Below are 22752 nucleotides of genomic sequence, written 5' to 3'. Positions count from 1 at the left end.
GGTCCCTGGTGCCTCTTTGATTATTCCTGCATCATTAATTCTACATCAATAGAGCAGAGCATACAAACTAATGTGGAGCATTACACTGGCCTTTTTTTTACCTTCTTAATCATTTGAATAATTTTTCCTGCACTAGATTATGGACCCAATAAAACAGTGTTTTGTTTTGTTTGCTTGCTTTTTTTCTGTTTTCCTCAGAATGTATATATAACATCCAATAATTATATTTAAAAATTTAATCTAGCATTTTTTTTAATTTATGCATCTATACACCAATGACTGTAACTTTCAACCTTAACCTAACACCTAAGTGTAACTATTCTGATTTAAATTTTAAAGGTTCACATGTGATGCTATCTTAAAAAGTAATTTCACACTTACAAAAGAAAGCATTTTAATTTAATAATCCGAAAAGCTGTTGTGAAAGAATATGCAATCCAGAAAGATAAGGTAAAGTGCTATGAGAGAAAACATGATAGAAAAGGGAATGTAAACAATAAAGGTACTGACTCATTCATATTTTTTTGCTCATTCATTCATAAGTTCAGCATTTATATGACAGAAGACAATGATATTTTTAGCTAAATACAATGCTTTGTAAATTTGAAATTATACAAACACAAGTTTTCAACTTAAGAAAAACAAAAGTTCAGAAAACTATAGTATATAGTTTCATATAAGAAACCTAGAGCTGAATGCTGGAGATCTGGCTCAGAGGTTAAGAGCACTGACTGTTCTTCCAGAGGTCCTGACTTCAATTCCCAGAACTACATGGTAACTCAGAACCATCTGTAATGAGATCTGGTGCCCTCTTCTGGCCTGCAGGCATACATGCAGACAGAACATGAAAAAATAAATCTTAGGGAAAAAAAGAAACCTAAAGACAATCTGCTTATTTTATATACTAATATAAATTATTAATTAACGTGAAACAAACTACATAAAATATGTACATTCTATTTATTTATGTTACTTTGAATTATTTTAAGAGTTGATTCTTTTTATAGCTGTATAAAATATATTTGCTAGTATTTGGCAACATAATGAAAGGGGTGTGACTAGAATTTCAATTAACTGACCACTGAAGACATTATTATTCATATTTATGAACCTAAAAAATAAGGTCAAGACTTTTTTAATGTCAAGACTTTTAAGTGACTTTTAAGACCTGTAAGTACATACAAATAAAAACCAGTTGAACAAAATACCAGTGAGTTAGTGATACCCTGGCATATGGTCTTTTTTATTATTCTACACATCTTCTTTATTGATTTTTATTGAACTCTACAATTTTCTCTGCTCCCTTCCCTCCTATGGTCTACTTTCAATGTATTAAAATATTAATTGGTGAACAAATGTATGTTATTTAATTATCTACAGAGAAATGTCATGATTGCTAAAAGGCAGGCACTGTTGGGTTACAATGGAGGCACTCTGACAGTCAGTCATTCTCATCACCTCTTAACATTAAAAAAGGGATGGAAATGCATATAATAAACCTTTTACTTAATAGTAATCCATTTACAAATGCACCAAATGAGCAAGAAAGCATGATTTTAAGTGAGCAGTGTTATACACTTTTTATTAGAAAATCATCATGTTTCCTCCAAGCTTGGTGAAAGCAGACTCTGGGAGCATAGAAGCCCCCACTTTCTCCTCAAAGGTCCCTCCTTGGCCCCTTAAGCTCTTAAAACAAGAAAAGAAAGACAGCAAATAGCTAAGTTAAAAAAAACACTATGCCCTTGAGAAGAGCTAGAAGGTAGGCTCTTTCCAAACAAGATTACCATTTATCTTATAATTTAAAAATGACCAAACCGGACTCTCTGAATGTGGCTGACGGTGGAGGAGGACTGAGAAACCAAGGACAACAGCAATGGACTTGGACTCTACAGCATGGACGGGCTCACTGTGAGCCTTGTCAGTTTGGTTGCTCACCTTCCTGGACTTAGAGGGAGTTGGGAGGACCTTGGACTTAACATAGTGAAGGAAACCCTGATGGCTCTTTGGCCTGGAGAGGGAGGGAATGGGGGTATGGGTGGAAGGGAGGGGAGGGAAGGAGGAGGAGGAGGGGAGGAGATGGAATTTTTTAATAAAAAAAAATGAGAAAAAAATACCTACAGTGAAAAGGAAAGCAAAAGTCTATCTATGAAGAATTTGGGGAATGCTGCCTGCTTAGAATTTCCTCAATTGCCTGCTTTGACTTTTCCAGTCAGTTTTTGTTTGAATAATAAAATAAGCACCCAATTTGAGAGTCACTATCTGATGCTATTTGTTTTGCATTGTTGGTTTGATGTTTTTTACCTTGCAAGTCTCACTTGAGGGGATATTTCTCCACCTATGGTTTCTCTCAACCTGGAACTCCAGTTGACTTTTCCAGTCAATTTCTTTTGGATACCTACAACCCCATGGTATGGGAGAATTGTCTGTATTCTTTCAATCATGTTTTAAATAAACACCGATTGGCCAGGCAGGAAGTATAAGTGGGTCAACCAGACAGGAAGGAGAGGTGGAGAGATGAAAACAGGAGAATTCTGGAAAAGAGGAAGCCCATTCCTTCCATTCCAGTCCAGACCACCGAAAGGCAAGATGTAACCTGCCCAACTGAAAGATACCCAGCCAGGTGGCTAACATAGATAAGAACAATGGGTTAATATAAGCTGCAAGAGCTAATAAGAAGACTGAGCTAATGGGCCAATCAGTTTATAATTAATGCAGACTCTCTGTGTGATTTTCTTTGGGGCTTGCCAATTGTGGGGTACCAGGCGGGATGGGAACCCAATGAGCAGGCCCCTCATGTTACAACCCCACAATTTGATGATATTACCTTTGGTTTTTCCTCTTGTAGGTTGATTCATTCATTTCTGGACCATGTTGTGAGCACTTGACTGAATGATGTCTCACTCATTCCTGGTTCTTTCTTCTACTTATTGTTTATTCTTTTATTTTTGTTTGTTGTAAATTTAGTAACTGACTCATTCAAATCCAAATGCCCAACGATTGCATGTTATTCTGTGGAAGAGCACTGCCTGTTTTTCCAGAGGACCCAGGTTCAAATCCCAGCACCCACAAGGCAGCTCACAACCTGTCTATAATTCATCTCAGAGGATCTGGCATCTTCACACATACATGCAGGCAAAACACCAATGCAAATAAAATAAAAATAAATACAGTTTGGAAAAAAAAGGGTGACCTGAAAAGATACCCTACTATAAAAATCCAAGTATGACTGCATGATGATAATTTTATGGTTAATTAACTCATCAATTTAATAAGGTCAAGAGATTTTTGGATGCACCAAAATCAAATAAGACCTCACAAATGCAAGCCCAAGGTTACTAAAAGTAGAAAGTTGACCAGGAACATAAAATACAGACAGAAGAGTTGCACTCCAGAACTGGGACCACAGCCCGACTGAGGGCATGCTTTACAGCTGTGAAATGTTCATCATATGGGATGATAGGGCAGAGAAAATGAGCTGCAATGTACGCATGTAGAACATTTGCCACAGAAAATAACATCTCTTTCCCAGAAAAATTTAAACATTGTCTAAATCAAATTCTATGTTTAATTAAAATTTGGGAGACAACAGATTATTTGTTAAACTAATAGGAAAAAATCACATTTTTATAAAAAAATTCTAGATGATGCTCAATCAAGATAGGCATCATATTTCCTAGTTCCTAAGACAGGAATGCAATGTTTAGCTTTACATAACAATTTTATGCTCTGCATGTTTAATCAAATCTTTTCATGTCATGCTTTGATTTCCCATACTTTTGAAGCATAGTAAATGACTTTTCAGTATAAAGAAATTACTACATTCAATTCTGCCAAATTCCAAGGAGCTGCCAAAAAGCAGAAAAATCCAGGAGGAGAAAGTTGACTTTTCAAGAGGAACTAAATTCCTAGGTGGCTCCTGTTTTGCATTTGGCTACATTAGAAAAGACTTTGAGTCTCCATTGTTTCAAAACAGGCTTCAGGCCTACTTTGCATGGCACATTTTATCTTGAATTTAGCTAATTTACTCTACTATGGTCCCCCTTTCTCTTGACAGTTTCACCTGCCATGTTTTAATATCAAACTGAATTGCAAAATGCTGTTTTATTTCCAAGCTAGAAATTTTAGCTTTTAAAATTCTATGATAATATTACTTGGAGATAATTTTGAATAATTTCCATAAACCTTTTATTTTAATTCCTTTTCTACTGGAGACAAGTCAATAAAAACATGTGTGCCAAATTGTAGACCGACACCTGTCACTGGTATTCTTAAAAGCTAATAATTATTTTCTATAAATCGTTTGTAATCTAAGCTGCAAACATGAGGAATATATTCCTTCATGTGGCTCTTTATGAAATTCTTTCAACAAAACGTGAGGCTACATAGAATATTCTAATAATGATATAAATATAAAAGTTCTCTCTCCCCTCTCTCTCTGTCTCTCTGTCTCTCTCATACACACATGCACACACGCACACATACACACAAGCACATGACCATTTTTATTTTTTCATCCTCTAAGGTGTCATGCATCACTACCGGTGATCATATTAACACACTGATTAAATCCTAGAAACCCATTCCCTTGTTTATATATGGAGTGTTGAATGTTACGAAAATAATTTTTGAAAGCGTAACTTGTGAGTTCTACAAGTGGGAGTGTTGAAGGCATGTTCAAACATACAATTCATCTATGAGTAGAACTCAGAAGAAAAATTTAACACATAAAGGAAACAAGAACTGAAGATCATCAATGTTAAGAAGTCAAAGAGAAGAAAATATTTTACAGATATATACCTGATCGAATACTAATATTCATAATATACAAAAACTAAATAGAAAACAGCTCTATAAAATATAGGCTAAGAAACTGCATAGTTCTTAAAAGAAGAAATCTAAATATCCAATCATATTTTTTTCCTCATTTTTTTTATTAAAGATTTCCATCTCCTTCCCTCCTCCTCCCTCTTCCCTCCCCTCCCTTCCACCCATACCCCCACTCCACCCCTCTCCAAGACAAAGAGCCATCAGGGTTCCCTTCACTATGTTAAGTCCAAGGTCCTCCCAGCTCCCCCTAAGTCCAGGAAGGTGAGCAACCAAACTGACAAGGCTCACAGTGAGCCCGTCCATGCTGTTTTTTTAAAATTATCCAACACTCTTGCTCATTAAAGAAATGCCAATTATAACCATTTAAAGAATCGACTCCACTGTAATCAGAATGGCCATCATCAGGAAAGCAAATGACAACAAAGACTGGTGAGAATATGGAAGAATGGGATGCTTTTTCACGTTGGTTAGAGATTAAACTGCTGTGACCACTATGGAAATTTTGTGGATAGTTCTCAAAACATTAAAACTAGACCCACCAAATAACTCAACTATGCTGTTCTTGGTCACATAACCTAAGAAGTCCGGGTCTCAGATACAGAAACTATTATACATCATGTTTTCTGCAAGCAAATCAACGTAGATGTCCATCAGTTGGTAAACAGATAACAAAAATAGGGCATATGTATACAATTGAGTTTTCTTCGTCTTTAAAGGAAAATGGTAGTATAAAATTACAGAACTGGAAAATTTATTAAGTGATCTAACCCAGGATTCTGAAACACAAATGCCTGTGTTCTCTCTCATATGTGGATCCCAGGTTTTAATTTTTATACATTTATTTATACAAGCGTGTGTACAGAAGCAAGGAAACTATGAAGAAGCCCATGAGAGTAGAAAAAACTCCCTGGGAAAAAATGGGCTGGAAAAGGTTAAGTGTAAGATACAGAGTGAGGAATCTGAGGAAGACAGGAAGAAAGGAGGGTCAACACAAATAAGTGTGGATGTGAAACATATATGAAAAAACATTTATTTGGTAAACTTACTAAAAATAACAAAAAAGGAGTTGAATGGAGTTTTCTTGAATGGATGAATAATGCTTCTTCCAGGAAACATAGATGATGTGGGATTCCTGTCTGTATGCCATGAATATGTTTTATTATCATTGGTTATTTAAGAACATCATTTGGGCAATGCCTTAGTAGAATAAAGCCAGGTAGGAAATCCAAACAGAGATATAGAGAGAAAGTAGGCACAGTTAGAGAGACACCATGTAGCTGCTAAAGGAGACAGATGCTGGACTCTTACCCGTAAACCACAATCTCATGCTGATACATAGATTAATAGAAATGGGCTAATTTAAGATGTAAGAGTTAGTTAATAAGAAGCCTAAGCAAATAGGCCAAACAGTGTTGTAATTAATACAGTTTCTTTATGATTATTTGGGTCTGAGTAGTCAGGAAACAAATGAGCCATCTCAGCCTACAAAAGTCTTGGTTACTTACAAGAATCAGATGGTAAGACCTTAATGCTGATAACTTAATATGTGTTGGCTGCATGATATAAAGAAACCAAGTTGGAACTCAGCTGGAAGATTCCTCCCTGAAGGCTAGCTTTCATAGTTTTAGAAGATGCTGTGCAGGCTGTAGGATGTGAAATGTCATCACAGTCATATTCAGCTGTAAACTCTTTATGTGACAATAATGACCTGTCAGGCACGATGTGCCCATTGGTGCATTAGCAATTTGATTCTTTGGAGGATAAACAACCACTTTCTGTTTGCATTTGAAGTCCACTTCAGAGAAGGGAATTTGTTTCTAGTACTATAAGTCTGGTAAAAAGCCATAGCTGAAGAGGATGTAGTTCTTAGTGGGGTAGTCCCTAACTGTTTTGGTAAATGAACATGATGTGCCTTTCAAATTGTCTTCTAAATATTTATGATTAGGCTCATACATTAATAATGCTCTCAACTTTGGTCATAAATGTTTCTTTTTGTTTGTCTTTTTTAATGAGTGGTAGTTAACACATTATTACAGAAACCCATGAATGGAAGATAAATAGCATAATGTTTGACCCTAATTGGGACAACTATATCACTACCCAAGGCTAATAGAACATTTTCAAAGGCAAGGCAGAAAAAAAATTGTAATAGCCAGTTAAAGAGAGGGGGAATTGAGATTTGCTGTCTTTGGTACGTCACAGATACTGCACACTCTTGAACTCTCAGCAGCACTGATTACCTAGAGGACCTACTTGAGAGGGGGTCCAGAAGTTTTCCATCACAAAGGTGAAAAACGTACTCAGAAGGCTCCTAACATCACATCCCAGAGGACTTTTTGGTACTTTATGCTTGTTAAGGACTCTGCAGCCTAAGAGGTATCACCCAGCCCCTCATGGGTAGGTATAGACAAGTTTTAGGTAGGGAAGAGAGAAAAAGAGAAGGAAACAAGGAAGAAGAGAGAAAGGGAGAATTTCTTCTCTAGAGTAGTTGTTTCTGGTAAAGTTTCATGTGCTAGTAAAAAAAAAAAAAAAAAAAAAAAAAAAAAAAAAAAAAAAAAAAAAAAAAAAAAAAAAACAACTTTGATTCTGATTCCTGTAACTACCCCTAATTTAACTCATTGGCTAAACTCATCCCCAAAAGTTATAATCATAGAATGAGTATTAATTGAAAAGCAGAAGGGGATCATCATGAATGAGAAGACGTGAAAGGAGAATAATAGGAGGTAAATTTTATAATGTCTAGGGTGTGTGTGAAAATGCCATTATTACATGCTAATATGTATAATTAATAAGTTAAAACATTAAGAAAAATAGACAAAAAAAGAAATAACTCATAAAAAAGAATGAGTTAAAAGGATCAGAAAAAATAGATAATCAAGGAATCTACTTTTTGTGCCTTAAAAATAAAAAAAAAAAAAAAACCATCCTGAGTGAGGTAACCCAAGCCCAAAAAGATGAACATGGGATGTATTCACTCATAATTGGTTTCTAGCCATAAATAAAAGACATCGAGCCTATAATTTGTGATCCTAGAGAAGCTAAATAATAAGAACCTTCATCTGGCGATGGATGGAGATGGAGACAGAGCCCCACATTGGAACACCGGACTGAGCTCCCAAGGTCCAAATGAGGAGCAAAAGGAGGGAGATCATGAGCAAGGAAGTCAGGACCACGAGGGGTGCACCCACCCACTGAGATGATGGGGCTGATCTAATCGGAGCTCACCAAGGCCAGCTGGACTGGGACTGAAAAAGCACAGGATAAAACCGGACTCCCTGAACATGGCAGACATTGAGGGCAGCTGAGAATCCAAGGACAATGGCACTGGATTTTGATCCTACTACATATACTGGCTTTGGGGAGGCCTAACCTGTTTGGATGCTCACCTTCCTAGACCTGGATGGAGGGGGGAGGACCTTGGACTTCCCACAGGTCAAGGAAACCTCACTGTTCTTCGGACAGGAGAGGGAGGGGGAGTAGAGGTGGAGAGGGGAAGGTAAATGGGAGGCGGGGAGGAGGCAGAAATTTTAAAAATAAAATAAAATAAAATAAATAAGTAAAAGTCTCCTCGAACCCTGAGAAGTAAGAAATTTTCCTACTTATAGAAACTAAGCTTATTCTGACATCTGGTATAAGTTTCTTAGAAAAAGACATTATCCAATCCCTAGGTGATGTACTAAATGTTTTAATATTAAATATGTCAATATTCTTTCTATTTATCCATTTGGATGAACATGTAGCCCCCTTGGTGTACATGCCATGAACACAGACATGTGGTTAACTGCACATGAGTTACACAAGATGGACTCTGTATATCTTACCATGGATAAGAAACAGTATCCTTAGGTTCTGACTCTCTTGTCTAGCTCTTTGCAGTTTATAGCTGTGGGAGCGTGTTAGTCATGTTTTTCCAGTGGTAGAGTCACTGATAAGATGCACATGATCCTCAGTGATCCTCTACTATGTACATCTGATCAACTCTATTTCAATTCACTAGTAACAAAGATTAAGTATAAACTTAGAAAGTGGGAGTGGATCTAGTGGAAAGGGTCCATAGGGAATGGGTGTGGGATCAAAAAGAGAATAGGACATGGTGTTGACCAAAATCCATTTAATGGAATTGTTATATAATTAAAAAATAATTTTAAAGGTCATGGTTTCCCAACAGGTACTTGGAAAATTAAAATAAACTTTTTATGCTAAAACTATTATTATACTCTAGCTACTATGGTTACAATACTGTTGCTGTCTAAATTTTCCTAATATAACACACACACACACACACACACACACACAAAGTTCAGACACAGAAAATACATGAAAAGCTTAAAATTACCCTTTCTCTGGGTGCACGGCTATAGATCTTGGTTGATCTAGGCCTTGGGAGATAATTACATAACGGAAAGAGCCATTAAGTCTTGCCACTTCAATTAAATCGAAACCATGATCTGTCCAATATATGTTGCCTAGGAGAAATACAGAAATGTCCACAATCAACATAGAAGTAATAGAAATGTTTTTCAGTTATTCTTAAAATTAAGTTTCTGGGTCTTCACATAGCTAAAAGCTTGTTTACTTTCTCTGACTGTGTATTTACTAAACAGCTGTAATTAAACTAATTCATAGAGAATTCAAATCCCAGTCTCATATTTTGCTGCTTTAAACAATGTAGTATGTATTGATATATTTGAAATAAGTTGAAACTTTCCCCCAACTATTTAGAATAAGTGTTTTAACTTTACACTGACTTTAAGCAAAAGGAAACTTCTTATTCTTTGTTTACGATGAGGAACTCTCTGGAGAATTGAGCAAACATAATACACATTCTATATCTACATACAAAAAAAAAAAAACCACTTATCCGAAGGCAATAGAAAAAGTTGAACCAAATGCAAAAGAGAGTATTTACCCCCTTGGCTAAAAAAAAAATTTCAAAATGTTAGAAACAAGAACCGGAAATATTTTAAAGAATAATGAACCCCTTAGAAAAAATAACTGTGGAATAAAAACAAGAATAAACCATAGATTTACCAGCAATCCAGTCAATAGCTATCCCTTCCACTCTCCCCAAGCCATTGGTCACAATATCTTCTTTCCAAGTCTGGTCTCTTTTAGCTCTGCTGATTTTATTTAGGCCCATGTCTGTCCAGTAGATGGTGTCATTTTCTATTGATAAAAACACACACAAAAATGCACATACATTATTAAATGCTTCAATATATCTATTAGGATCACATTAGAATCAGTGTTACAGGATCATCCTCGACAAAGTACATGAGATTCTAAGCATTCTTTAGAATTATTTACTAACATGAATAGTAGCAAAAGAACTATAAAATGAAAGAAACTGCATTCAATCGGCATTTAAATTTTAAAGATTCATTCATGAAATTTTTATTACACTTTCTGCATTTGTCTAATTGTTTTAGCTCGATAAGTCTTTATTCCCATGAAATTAGGATGTTTATTCCAGCAACACCTTTTTCTTCTAGGTTTTGTGCTTCTTATACTGGAATATGAGCTGGGGACTCCCGGGAATAATCAATGCAAGAAAGCCTCCAAGTACAGAGACAACAGACAGACATGTATGGTCCTTTCAGTTGTATCAATGGTATTTTTTTCCTTTCCTAATTTTTTTTTATTTTACATACAAATCGCAGTTCCCCCTCCCTTTCCTCCTCCCTCTTTCCCCATCTTCCTCAACCCTACTCCCCATCCACTCTTCAGAGAGGGTGAGGCCTCCCATGGGGAGACAACAAAGTCAGTCACATCACTTGAGGAAGGACCAAGTCCTTCTTCCCTGTTTCTAGGCTAAACATGTTATCATCTCTCCATAGGAAATGGGCTCTGAAAAGCCAGTTCAAGCACTGGAGATAAATCCTATTCCCACTACCAGTGGTGTCAAACTGTCCCAGTTACACAACTCTTACCCACATTCAAAAGGCCTAATTTAGTTCCATGCAGATTCCCCAGCTGTCAGTCCAGGGTCAGAGAGCTCCCCCTAGCTCAGGTCAGCTGTGTCTGTAGGTTTACTGATAGTGATCTTGACCCATTTGCTAATAGTATTGCTCCTCCCTCTCTACGACTGGATTCCTGGAGGTTGGTCCATTGCTTGTGGATCTCTACATCTGCTTCTATCAGTTATTGGATGAAGGTTCTATGATGACAATTAAGATAGTCATCAATTTGATTGCAGGGCAAGGGCAGTTCAGGCACTCTCTCCACTATTGCTTAGATTCTTAGCTGGCATCATCCTTGTTGATACCTATGAATTTTCCTAGTGCCAGGTATCAATGCTATTTTAAACATAACATCATTCAATATATGTAAAGACTGAAATCACCTCAACACCAATTATTCCATCTAAGGTTCTAATAGCATCTCAAATGGAGACAATAATTCTCTCATAGTTATCAAACTCTTGTTATACAAATGGATTTCAGAACTTTTCTATGCTATTATGTCATTAAATAGTATGCTTCTGGATAGTATGAATAAAAAGAATTTCCTAAAAGACTATAATGAAATATATTGCATATACATATTCATATGTAATAAATGAAGGGTAGCAATTATAGGTAAATGCTTTTCTACAAAGTGTCTAGAAAGACATTGGAGACAATTCATTAAATAATAAATTTGCTACCAGTTAAGGTCTTGTGCTGTTGCCAGTGGGGACATTTGAAGAACAAATTCTTTAAGATCAATATATTTTACCACTGGCACACGGACAGAATACAGAAATAGGGACAATGTAATTAAGATACTATAGTCATTTTTTAAAGTAAGTATTGGGGTACCTCCTCAAATGAAATATACACTAATTTCTTACACCAGACCAAGGACTGATATCAAACAGCACTGCTGTCAACAACAGTTGTGTCACAGACATGATGCTTTGAAGCCAAGCAGAAGGTAATATATCCACACAGCTAGCAGAAAAGTGAGGCCTTCTTGAATTAGCCTATCAGCTCATGCATTTTGAAACAGGGACTTGACTAGACAAAGAACATTATTTTATTTTGTAAAACTACTAAGTGACATATAATAAATTCATTGTTTTGCTTCAGTACTAATCTCTGAGAAAGATCATGTCCACATTTCCAAGCCATCTATTTTGTCTCTGCATTGTCTTTATCTAAGACAGTTGATATGGGCCAGACTGCCATGCTGATGGTGAACATCACCTTAGGTTTTACGGTCACCGTTGTTCACGTTTTCTCTTGTTCTACATCCACTTACTTTCCAAATAGACTTATACTTAATCCAATTCAATAAAACCATTGTTCTTTCTATTTTTCCTTCAAAATATAACCCACAGTCATGAACATCCATTCTTATCTACACTGAAAGGCAATGCCTCTAACTCTGACCTAGAATCTCCAGCAACTCCTAAACTTTGACTTTGACTCCTGAAGTTTTCCTTGGAAAACCCTTTTTTTCAATTTAGGTGCGCATGTTTAAAAGGCAAGGAGACTGAACTTGCCTCCTTTCTTTCCCATCTCCCTACATTCTACCTGTGCATGGTGAAAACTGAGTTATTTGCCATGACCGTCATGAACCATCCAAGGCCACCTCTTCACACTATTATTTTTCCACTCTCTTCCTCACCAACCATCTTTCATGACACAGACCTTCCTGCTTTGGAGGCAAACTCCTCTTCAGTTTCAGACTTTTACTATTACTTTTTCATTTAGTCTAGAATATTCTCTTCCAAGAGTGCTCTTTCCACAGATCTCTTGCAAACTCAAATATCCCCTTCTCAATTAAATCTTCTTGACTATCCTATAAAAATACTTTCTTTCTCTGTTCTATCTCACTGACTTTTTATTCTGTGTAGCACCCATTAATATTAAAGACATTTATTGATTATTTTCTGGTCCATAAGTGTTAATGAGTGGTTATTCATGCCATTTCATAAAATGTACTTTCCATAAACCTTGTTACAATATCTGCACATAAATAACACATGTATTGATTTGTTTATGTCTATCTTGTCTTACACTGATAATATTTCTCTAAAGTTTAGAATTTTGTGTTACTCCCTGCTTGGTTCTCAGAAGCTAGGACAATGCCCAGCATGCACCAATCTCACAGTAAACACCTGGAAAATCCTAGAGTAAATGCAATTCTCTGTATAATGAATGGTAGGCAGCTTGCACAAGGAAAACATATACCAGACATGAGTGAGTTTATAAATGAGCTAAGAAACACAAGGAGAAATGCTGGACAGCATATAAGAAGGTAAAATGAGCAATTTAACCTATAAAGTCTTCCATTAAGTGTAGTGGGGAGGCGAGCAGGCCTGCTTTTCATCCCGCCCAGATCCCACATGGCTAGCTTTACACCCAAAATAACAACACAAAAATTGTATTCATTTAAACACTACCTGGCCCATTAGCTCTCGCCTCTCACTGGCTAACTCTCACATCTTTCTTAACCCATTTCTAATAATCTGTGTAGCACCACAAGGTGGTGGCTTACAGGGAAAGATTTAGCATGTCTGACCTGGCGGCTGGCCTCATGGCAACTGTCTCACTGCCTTCTTCCTCCCAGCATTCTGTTCTGTCTTCCCTGCCTACCTATGTTATGACCTATCAGGCCAAGCAGTTTTCTTTAAAATTAACCAATGAAAGCAAGAGATAGATAGAAGACCCACCTACATTAATTAAGCAGGAATTTAAGGGAGAAAATCACAATGCTCTTCACAGTGTATTACTATTCATGAGCTTTGCAAGCTACGAAGATGTCCATTCTGTATAAGCACAAGTCATTCTTTCTACATGTGGTACCATTCCTTGTACCTATATACCCAATATGTACCTGAACTAACATTTGTGTTTGTATTTCTTCTTAGGAATAGAGTGAGGTATTTTATGGTAGAGACTGCATTCACCAAGTTTTGTCTTAAAAATCACATGTGTACAGACACATTATACATATGAATCCACAGTCAGTTTTGCTAGATCCAACACTGAATATGCAAAAGAGTATTGGGTTTTTCAATGTGGAGCATATCAGCTATCTGATGATACCTTGAGAAGGATAAAGAAAAGGGAAGAAGTACATCACTTCTTTACCACCAGATCCAATTTATTAATTTGTCACATGTTTAATGTACATGTGCACAAACGTATTTTAATGAAAAGCTTGCTAATATCTGTGAATATCTGTAAAATATTATTTATATAAACTGCTTTAATAGTATCAGAATTAAGTTTAATCATGATAAATTTTATACACCCTAAAGACACAAACTGTATATAGAATGAAAGGCAGAAAGTGAGTAACATACTGTCATTACTAATTTGAAGTTATGTAATTCTTATATGATGGGGGAGGGTCATCTGTCTATGTGTTACTTTCATTGGTTAATAAAGAAACTGCCTTGGCCCTTTAATAGGACAGAAAATTAGGTAGGCGGAGTAGACAGAACAGAATTGTGGGAGAAAGAAAGCAGAGTGAGGCAGACGCTTCAGGCAGATGCCATAGCTCTCCTCTCCAAGAAGGACGCAGGCTAAGATCCTTCCCAGTAAGACACCACCTCGTGGTGCTACACAGATTACTAAATATGGGTTAAAGCAAGATGTGAGAGTTAGCCAATAAGAGGCTGGAACTAATGGGCCAAGCAGTGTTTAAATGAATACAGTTTCTGTGTAATTATTTCAGTGTAAAGCTAGCTGGGTGGCAGGACGCAGCCTGCTCTCCTCACTACACTTATACATTAATTTCATTTTCATTCAACAGATATTAACAGGCTGTGCTAAGATTTATTAGAGATATAGGTATATGGTACTGAATAAAACAGATACTATTCAAAAATGATGAAATTTATGTTCTGGAATAAAATTTAAAAAAAAATAAATTTTCTTGGTTTTTCTTGTAAGCCTCCAGGCAAATCTTTAAGTTAGAGGCCAGCCTCATTTACAGAGATAACCAGGGCTACACCAAGAAACCCTATTTTAAATAATAGTAATAAATAAATATATATTTTTAGAACCTTTTGGTTTGATAATAGTATAAAGCAACTAATATAAAAATGTATAATTGAGGGGACTGATAAGTACAATGGCTCTCCCACTAAAACAATTTTACACAATATTTCTCATGAAAATTTTCAAGTATTAACATTTTAAAGAGATGAGTAGACAGCTATAGTGAATTGTAATTAAGCCTAAATAAAACTTATATATTTCCAGGATGGAGGAATGGCTCAGTGGTTAAGAGCAATAGCTGCTCTTTGAAAAGTTCTGAGTTCAATTCCCAGTACCCATATGATTGCTCTCAACTATCTATAACTGTAGTCCCATGGGTTCTAATACCTTCTGTTGAAGGGCAGATGTTCATGCAGACAAAACACCCATACACATAAAGTACATAGCTATATACTGTCATAGTAATAATTGATAATGAATAAAATAAAACATATTTAATTGGAGAGAAAGTTTTATTGAGTATTACTGAACTTAAGGACTAAGCAAGAAAGTTAAATCTCTAAAACTCTTTTAATCCTCAAGTGTCTATTTTCTTGTCATGCATTAATGAGTATTTATTCACTATCTCATTTAAATACTCTGCTTTCTCTGTTTTAAAATCAAATTTCCTCATATAAATGTACCTGATTTCCTATAAATAAAATGTATGTATGAAAATAAAATGCAATGAGAAATCACTTGTCTCCTAATAAAAAGGTAGGAAGAAATGGACACCTTTGCTCTGATCATTTCTCTGTCAATATCATTGAGAATTTGTGAAGCACTCTACATGCCTCTTTCCCACATAAATATATATGATACAAATATATGTAACAATATTTATATCCCATTAAGACCATAAGATTTATCCTCCATTGTTAAGGTCTTTTTCAATTGCACATAAGTGTAAAACAGTATCTAAAAATAAAACTCAAATCTATCTATTATAAAGACCTTTTTATTACACTATTATTTTCACTGTTTTGTTTTTGTTTTTTTGCTTGTTTGTTTTGACTAGGTCAATTATCTGGAGTAAAAATGGAAAGCATGTAGGCCTTTTCCCAAAATCTGCCAACTCTACCTTAAGCTGCCTTCCTTTTTAAACCATCTAAATATCCTATTAAATGCCAGCTTGTTAAATTTGATTATGGATTCTAAATGCTGACATTAAAATTGTGATTCTATGATATCTACCACAGATTTGATAAGTGTTCTGTATCTTCATACCAGCTTAGGATAAAGAGGGGTGAACTGCACTTGTGACATCTCAGTGCTGATCTCTCTGAGGCAAATTGACCATTTCACTTTACCGTGTCTTAGTGATTCTCATATACACAGATACTTGTATCTCAAGACTATATATGAGTTTGAATACAGAAAATATTGACCTAAGTATCATTTGAGTGGTTACCAAAAGCTGTGGACTTTCTTTGGCTCCTCCTGAATAAGTAGTATTTCTCTTTTCTATTGGTGAGACAGTATTTTAATTGCAACAGAACATTTAAAACTACTTTCCTTCAAGTCATGAAATGCAATACTGACTCCTGAGTTCATTTCTCCAATTCATAGTAACTGCTCTATTTACTCCTTCGGTTGCTTATATTTTACTTTTTTTTAAACAAAATATATTAATTTTTATTTATATTTATCATATAATTTCTTCCATCCCTTTTTTCTTTTTTTTCTCTTCTCATTTTTTTATTAAAAATTTCCATCTCCTCCCCTCCTCCTCCCCCTTCCCTCTCCCTCCCTTCTACCCATACCCCCACTCTGCCCCTCTCCAAGCCATATTTTACTTTTATAAGGTTTTAAAGGATCACATTTTTTTTCCTCTTTTCAAGATGAAAGTTTAGCTCAATTTAAGTCTTTTATGAAGACTCATTAATATTCCTGTGCATGTCTTAGAATAAACACAACAGTCATTTCTGTGAAATGATACAGGTAGACACTTTTAATCAATAGGGTAATTTTAATACATTCCTGTGTTATCTCCAACTCTCTCCTAATTAAAAATGTAGAAACTAGATAGGCTATTGACTCCACCATCTCCTTTATACTTGACTGATTCAACAATGAGGGCCTGTTAACATAATGAACAGGCAAGACATTATAAAGATTATCTTCCAATTTATTCAGGAGATCTTATCTTCTTCCTAAGTGGATCCATCTATGTCTCTCTCAGAGTATTCTTTGTAGAACAGGTTATCTGAGGTTGTGAACTCTAGCCTGGTTATCATTTGCTTTAAGTCTAATATCTACTTATGAGTGAGTACATATAAATTTTGAGCATGAGGACAGGGGGATGGTTGAAGGGGAGAGAGGAGGAAGGTAGGCTAGTGGAAAGAAATGCATAGCTCAATAAATACAATAAAATAGAGCTGGGTGGTAGTGGTTCACACCTTTAATCCTGGTACTCAGTAAACAGAGGCAGGCAGATCTCTGTGAGTTCAAGGCCAGCCTGGTGTACAAGAGCTAGTTCCAGGACAGGTTCCAAAGCTACAGAGAAAGCCTGCCTCAAAAAAAAAAACAAAAAAAAAAAAAACCAAGAAACAAAAAAATAAATAAAACATAAGATGAGAAATAACAATTAAATAATAAATATAGCAATAAAATGACCTGTAAAGACATTCTGTTATACTCATAGATCTGTGACTTGCTTAGCAAGTATCAGAGAAACTTCTTCTTTCAGTGGATAGGAACTAACACGGATATGTAAATCTGAACAATGTGCAAAGGAACTTTGGAGCACTCAGTCTTACATAGGATCAAACCCTTTATCAAACCGTTCCACTCAGGGATCAAGGACTATACAGGAAAAATAAATAAAGATTTATCTTCATTCTAAGAACAGCAGCCAGGACTGATAGTGCCACTTCATCTCTACAATGCCTTTACATTTGGTACTATTATACATTGGTGCATTATTTAACTTTCTACTCATTGATCAGAATTCACTTCTTTTCACATAAGTCCCAAAGAACTGAGGATTGGCATTTCAAATATTCCAAGGTAAAAGCTTTTAGGTGAGTATTTAAAATGTAATATGTAATTATTATATTAAAAGTAAAAAGTAGAAAGGGAGCAAAGGAAGTATAGTCATATTCAAGACACACTACCTTTTTTGTTACAGGCATAGCTTTGCTAACATTTTGATAGGGTACTATGGATATCACAAGAAATTTTGAATGGACAATAAATTAAAAATAAATAATATTATGGTTGTCACAAGATAAACTGAGGTAGTCTATAAAATATTTTGTTTTACATTCTGTAGCTGGTGCCTAAAAGAAGACACATTTTTTTGCCTCTTAAATGCCTCTTAATTAATGCATGGTAGATAATTGACAACCAGTATTATCTGTACTAAATGTAAATGTGACTGTGTCTGGACATAGCACCAAGTTTGAGACAAGCTATTGGATAGTAGTAAAACTTATTGTCATGGTTGATGAGACTACAATTATTTTTCTCTAGCATTTGTCAAAATAGTGATTCTAATTGTATTCCTTAATTGTGCATGCCAATGTGTTCCATAAGGACATTTTTTTATGAGTATATGATCTACCTGGGAGGTCTTTCAATCCTCTAGTTTCTTCTGTTATTTTTTATCCACTCTTTAGAAATTTTCACTGTAAAATCTTTTAATTTCTTGGTCAGATTTATTGAAAATTATTCTTTGGGGGAAGTATAAGTGGCTAACTCTCTGTTTGCTTTTCTCAATATTTTTGTTACAAATATTGAAAAGACATTTTGATTCATATATATTATTTTTTTCTGAAAATGTTTGTCAGAATTAAAAACTTTCTAATGCTATCTTTAGGGTCTTTTATGTGTAGTATATCATCTACAAATAAAAATATTTTGACTTTTTCAGTTGGTTTCTTATTTCTTTCACTTATTGCTCTACATAAAACCCCAAATACTATAATATATAAGAGTAGATAATGTGGGGAGTGAAGAGATGACTTAGTAATTTGTTAAAGGGGACTTGAATTCCGAACCCAATATCCACATAAAAAGCAGCTCATGGCTACATGCACCAGATGCCCTACTCCCCTGGAGGGTGGACCTAAATCATCTGAGGACTGCTAGCCTAGTTCACTGCTCAGTATGAGACTCTGTCATGAGGGAATAAGGCATGCAGTGAATAGAGGAGTTTTAGTACCTGCTTTTCCAAGATCCCAAGTTTATGGTTTTTTAAAAATTTTTCTTAATGCAGTCAATTGTAGTTATACACTTTTTTCTGGGGAATATTTTTATTGTATCTCTTAGGTTTTGTGTTTTCATTTCATTCTTGTAATCATTTTGTACCTATTTTTTAATCTTTTTGATAATTCGTTCATCATTTAACATTGCACTCCTAAATTTCAATAAATTTTTGCATGTCCTATAATCTTGTTACTGATTTTATTTTCACTCTTTGTGGTCAGATAGAATACAAGGCATGGTTTCAATTTTTCTGTATTAATTAAAACTTGGTTTATGTCCTTTTATATGATGCCTTGGATGCCAAGAAGAGTGTTTATGCAATGCTTGAGTGGAATGTTCTCTAGCTGTCTTTTATTCCATTTGATCTAACATGCCATTTATTTCATGTTTCTCTGTTTATTTCTTACCCAGATCATAACTTGCCTGGTGAGAGCAGGGTTTTGAAATGACTCACCATTATTGGGTTAGAATGTAATTTTATATCTGTATATTTTTAGATCTATTTACTTCATAAATTTTAGTGCACTCATGTTCAGTGTGTATATGTATAAAATTCTTAGTTCCTGGTGATTAATTGCTGTATTAATCAGTATAAACTGATTTTTCTTCTTTATATCTTCTAACTTATTTTGATTGAACATCATTTTGCAGATACTTGATTAATGACACCTGTTTGTTTCCTAGTTCCATTTGCTTGAAACTTTTTTTCTTTAAGTTTTATGCAAAGTTGGAGCTTGACTTTTCCATTCCAATGCTCATTCTATTCTTTCATTCAATATGCAGATTATTCCCATTTTTATTATCATCTTAAATCAATTGAGAAAAATAATTTTTTGTCTTAAAACCCACCTCAGAACAGCCAGGATGTTTCATCAGGTAAAAACACTTTCTACCACTCCTGAAGACTTAAGTTTGACCCCAGGACCTCCTATGGCAGAAGGAGAGAATGGACTTCCAAGTGTTGTCCTCTGACTTCCACATGCTCCCTGTAAAATGTGTTCTTGACCTCCATCCCCAAGTAAAAAATAAATCAATGCTAAAATTATCAAAAACATTCTTTCGGAATGATACTACTTTTTCGTTAGGTATGACAATTAGGATGGTTTCTTGCAAATAGTTCCCAAAATACTAATTTGATAGAGGAGCTCATGGAATTTCAAAATCTGTTTAGTATCTAAATGTATCAAATTTTCCAAGTTATTAATTAAGGAAATTTTACAAATTTTTTTATTTTAATTTTTACAAATTTTTATATTTTAATTTTATAATTTTTAATTTTATAAATTTTTTTATATTTTAATTTTTTATTACTCTTTGGTAATGGGTTCTGGTGATAATTTCTTAAAATTTTTGTTTTGCCTTTTAAGAAATTTGGGATAGAACTGAAGCTCAAAGAATTATTTACAGACATCTCTACGCATAAGCATGGAAATCCATCATTTTGTTAAACTGAGTGCTTAAATTCCTGTTTCTGTCTATGGTTTCTTTTCTTACCTTTCTACAATGAAGTTCACAGCATGAGTCCCCAAAGTGCAGGTAAAACTTCGGAGAACTAGTGAATAAATATGTTCAGCTTCTTGATTAATTTCAGATTTTAGTTCTAAAAGATTTTTTTAACATACTCTTTACTTCCTTATTGCAAATTTATTATAAATTATTTTTATTGTTGCTGAACTTTTGACCATTTGTTACAAGTTTTAGCAGCTAATTGCCAATGGAGTCATGGTAAGCTCAGGGAAACTCAAGCATCAAAGAACCTGTTATATACATTTTGATTATTGAAATCAGAAAAAAATTCAGTATCCATTGGTCTTTTGTCCTCTATCTATGGACTTTCACTCGACTTAAATTATTTTTCTAACATCTTCTAAAGACCTTGTACCAGATATCTTTTCACTTTTGTAGACAGAAATATGCACATTTTCAATAATTTGTCTTGTCATTCATTGCCAGTGACCTTACCAGACAAGCCGAGTTGCCACATTTATGAAGGCTGCCTTAAGGCTCTGAATTCATGAATTCTCCTGGCTCATCTAAGGTAACAGTTGCCAGCCTGCTTCTCACTCTATGACACTGACAGATAGCAGTTATTTCTAGGGAAAGCCCCATCTCACATGCTTCCAAAATCACATTTTCCACATAGTTTTAGAATAGGTAACTTTCTCATGGCATTTCTATGTTTTCCCATTATAACTCTCAGCTTAATGTTTTCTTTCGGTTCTGTCCCATTTCCCCTTGAAATCATCTTCTTGGCTTTAGTCAATTTGGACTTTACTACTAATCTGACATATGCAGTATCATTCACACATACATGAGATCCACACTCAAAGTGAGTTCATGGAAGTATGGGGCAGGAAGTTTATTAAAACTTAAAAGTTAAAAATGAGGCTCTGGATCTTTATTTTACAAGGTCATCTAACACATCCTTCACTAGCTTCTCAGTGGTTGGTTCTGTCCTATGAAGCCAAAGTGAACACCATATTCTTAGTTCCTCCCTCTTCTTCCTCCCACCTCTACTTCTCATTCCTTCCTCTTTCTGTTTACCCATTCTCACCAAAGATATCTTATTTCAACTTGAGTACCTAATCTGCTTTTGTGAAGTTTAGAAATTCTTAAAATTGTCAGGGAAATTTGTAATAGCAATGACACAACCACACCTCCAAAATCTGAACTCACTTATCCCAAAGTATCCCATGGGTTAAACCTGACCAGACTGTAATAGTTAGCAGTAACTACTTGTCAAAACCCAACTGTCTCCTCAGAAGAAAGAATCTCAGTTAAGGAACTGCCTATGTTGGACTGACCCGTGGTCATGTCTGTGAGACATTTTCCTGATTGCTAATTGATGGATGCGTTCTCAGACCAATGAAAGCAGTGTCATCCTTAGACAAGTTGGCCATAGCTACATAAGGAAGCAGACTGAGCAAATACAGGTTTTAGAAAATGACAAAAATTATAAATAAAATCTTAGACAATAAAAGAAAATATTAAAATTTTGATTTTATGTGCATGTTCTTCACCCTTTAAAATTTCCTCTGTGTATATTTGTATATGAGTACATAGATATATATGCATATATGTGTGTACATATACATGTGTATTCATAATAATATCAACTAGACACTTTGAATAATTTATTAATAAAAATAAACGAATGAATAAATATTGGATAAGAAAAATCTGTTTTGTGGTAAGTTATGCAATAAACAGGAAAAGTTTAATAACACTACTACATCATGGAAAGAATTTCACAATGAAGCAAAATCAATAGAAAAGGACCATCTTTTTTCATGAAATTCTTTATATGGTTGTGACTAGAAGACACCCTCCAAGTTCTCAAATCAAGCTTTGTTGATCCTTCCTGCTCTGAGACCTGATGTTTCTTCACATTCTCACCTGTCACTGACATGTCGTTCAGTCAGGATGTACAGTGAGACATCTGGAACCAGTGCATGCATAAGAATGTTATGAAGCAAAGAGATCACTTCACAGAGCAAAAGATGATTTTCTTGAAAATTGCAGACAAATGGATGGAGCTAGAAAACATCATTTTGAGTGAGGCAACCCAACCCAGGAAGACAATTATCACGTGATTACTCATAAATGGTATTTAAACATAAACAAAGAAAAACAGCCCACACAATCCCAAACTAGACAACAATGAGGACCCTAAGAGTGACATTCATAGATCTAATCTACATGAGAAGTAGAAAAAGGCAAGATCTCTTGAGTAAATTGGGAG

General features: G+C 35.0%; 1 protein-coding gene and 1 non-coding gene across 2 annotated transcripts in view; one reads left to right on the top strand and one right to left on the bottom strand.

The window, feature by feature from the left end:
- The window catches only part of Lrp1b (LDL receptor related protein 1B), a 1542993-nt gene that overhangs the window by 449551 nt on the left and 1070690 nt on the right, over positions 1 to 22752 (bottom strand). The window contains exons 36-37 of the mRNA XM_042055373.1: positions 9859 to 9993; positions 9164 to 9293 (exon numbers count right to left, since the gene is read on the bottom strand). Of these exons, the coding sequence (XP_041911307.1) occupies positions 9164 to 9293; positions 9859 to 9993 (265 nt within the window). The remainder of the gene's footprint in view (positions 1 to 9163; positions 9294 to 9858; positions 9994 to 22752) is intronic.
- Positions 12696 to 12795, top strand: LOC119820152. Its single transcript, XR_005286416.1, has one exon. It is a non-coding gene; the product is annotated as a small nucleolar RNA U13 (small nucleolar RNA).

Source organism: Arvicola amphibius, chromosome 7, assembly GCF_903992535.2.
Source record: "Arvicola amphibius chromosome 7, mArvAmp1.2, whole genome shotgun sequence".
Taxonomy (NCBI): Eukaryota; Metazoa; Chordata; class Mammalia; order Rodentia; family Cricetidae; genus Arvicola; species Arvicola amphibius.
The sequence above is the reverse complement of the archived record's forward strand: the minus strand, read 5'-3'. Positions and strand labels throughout refer to the sequence as shown.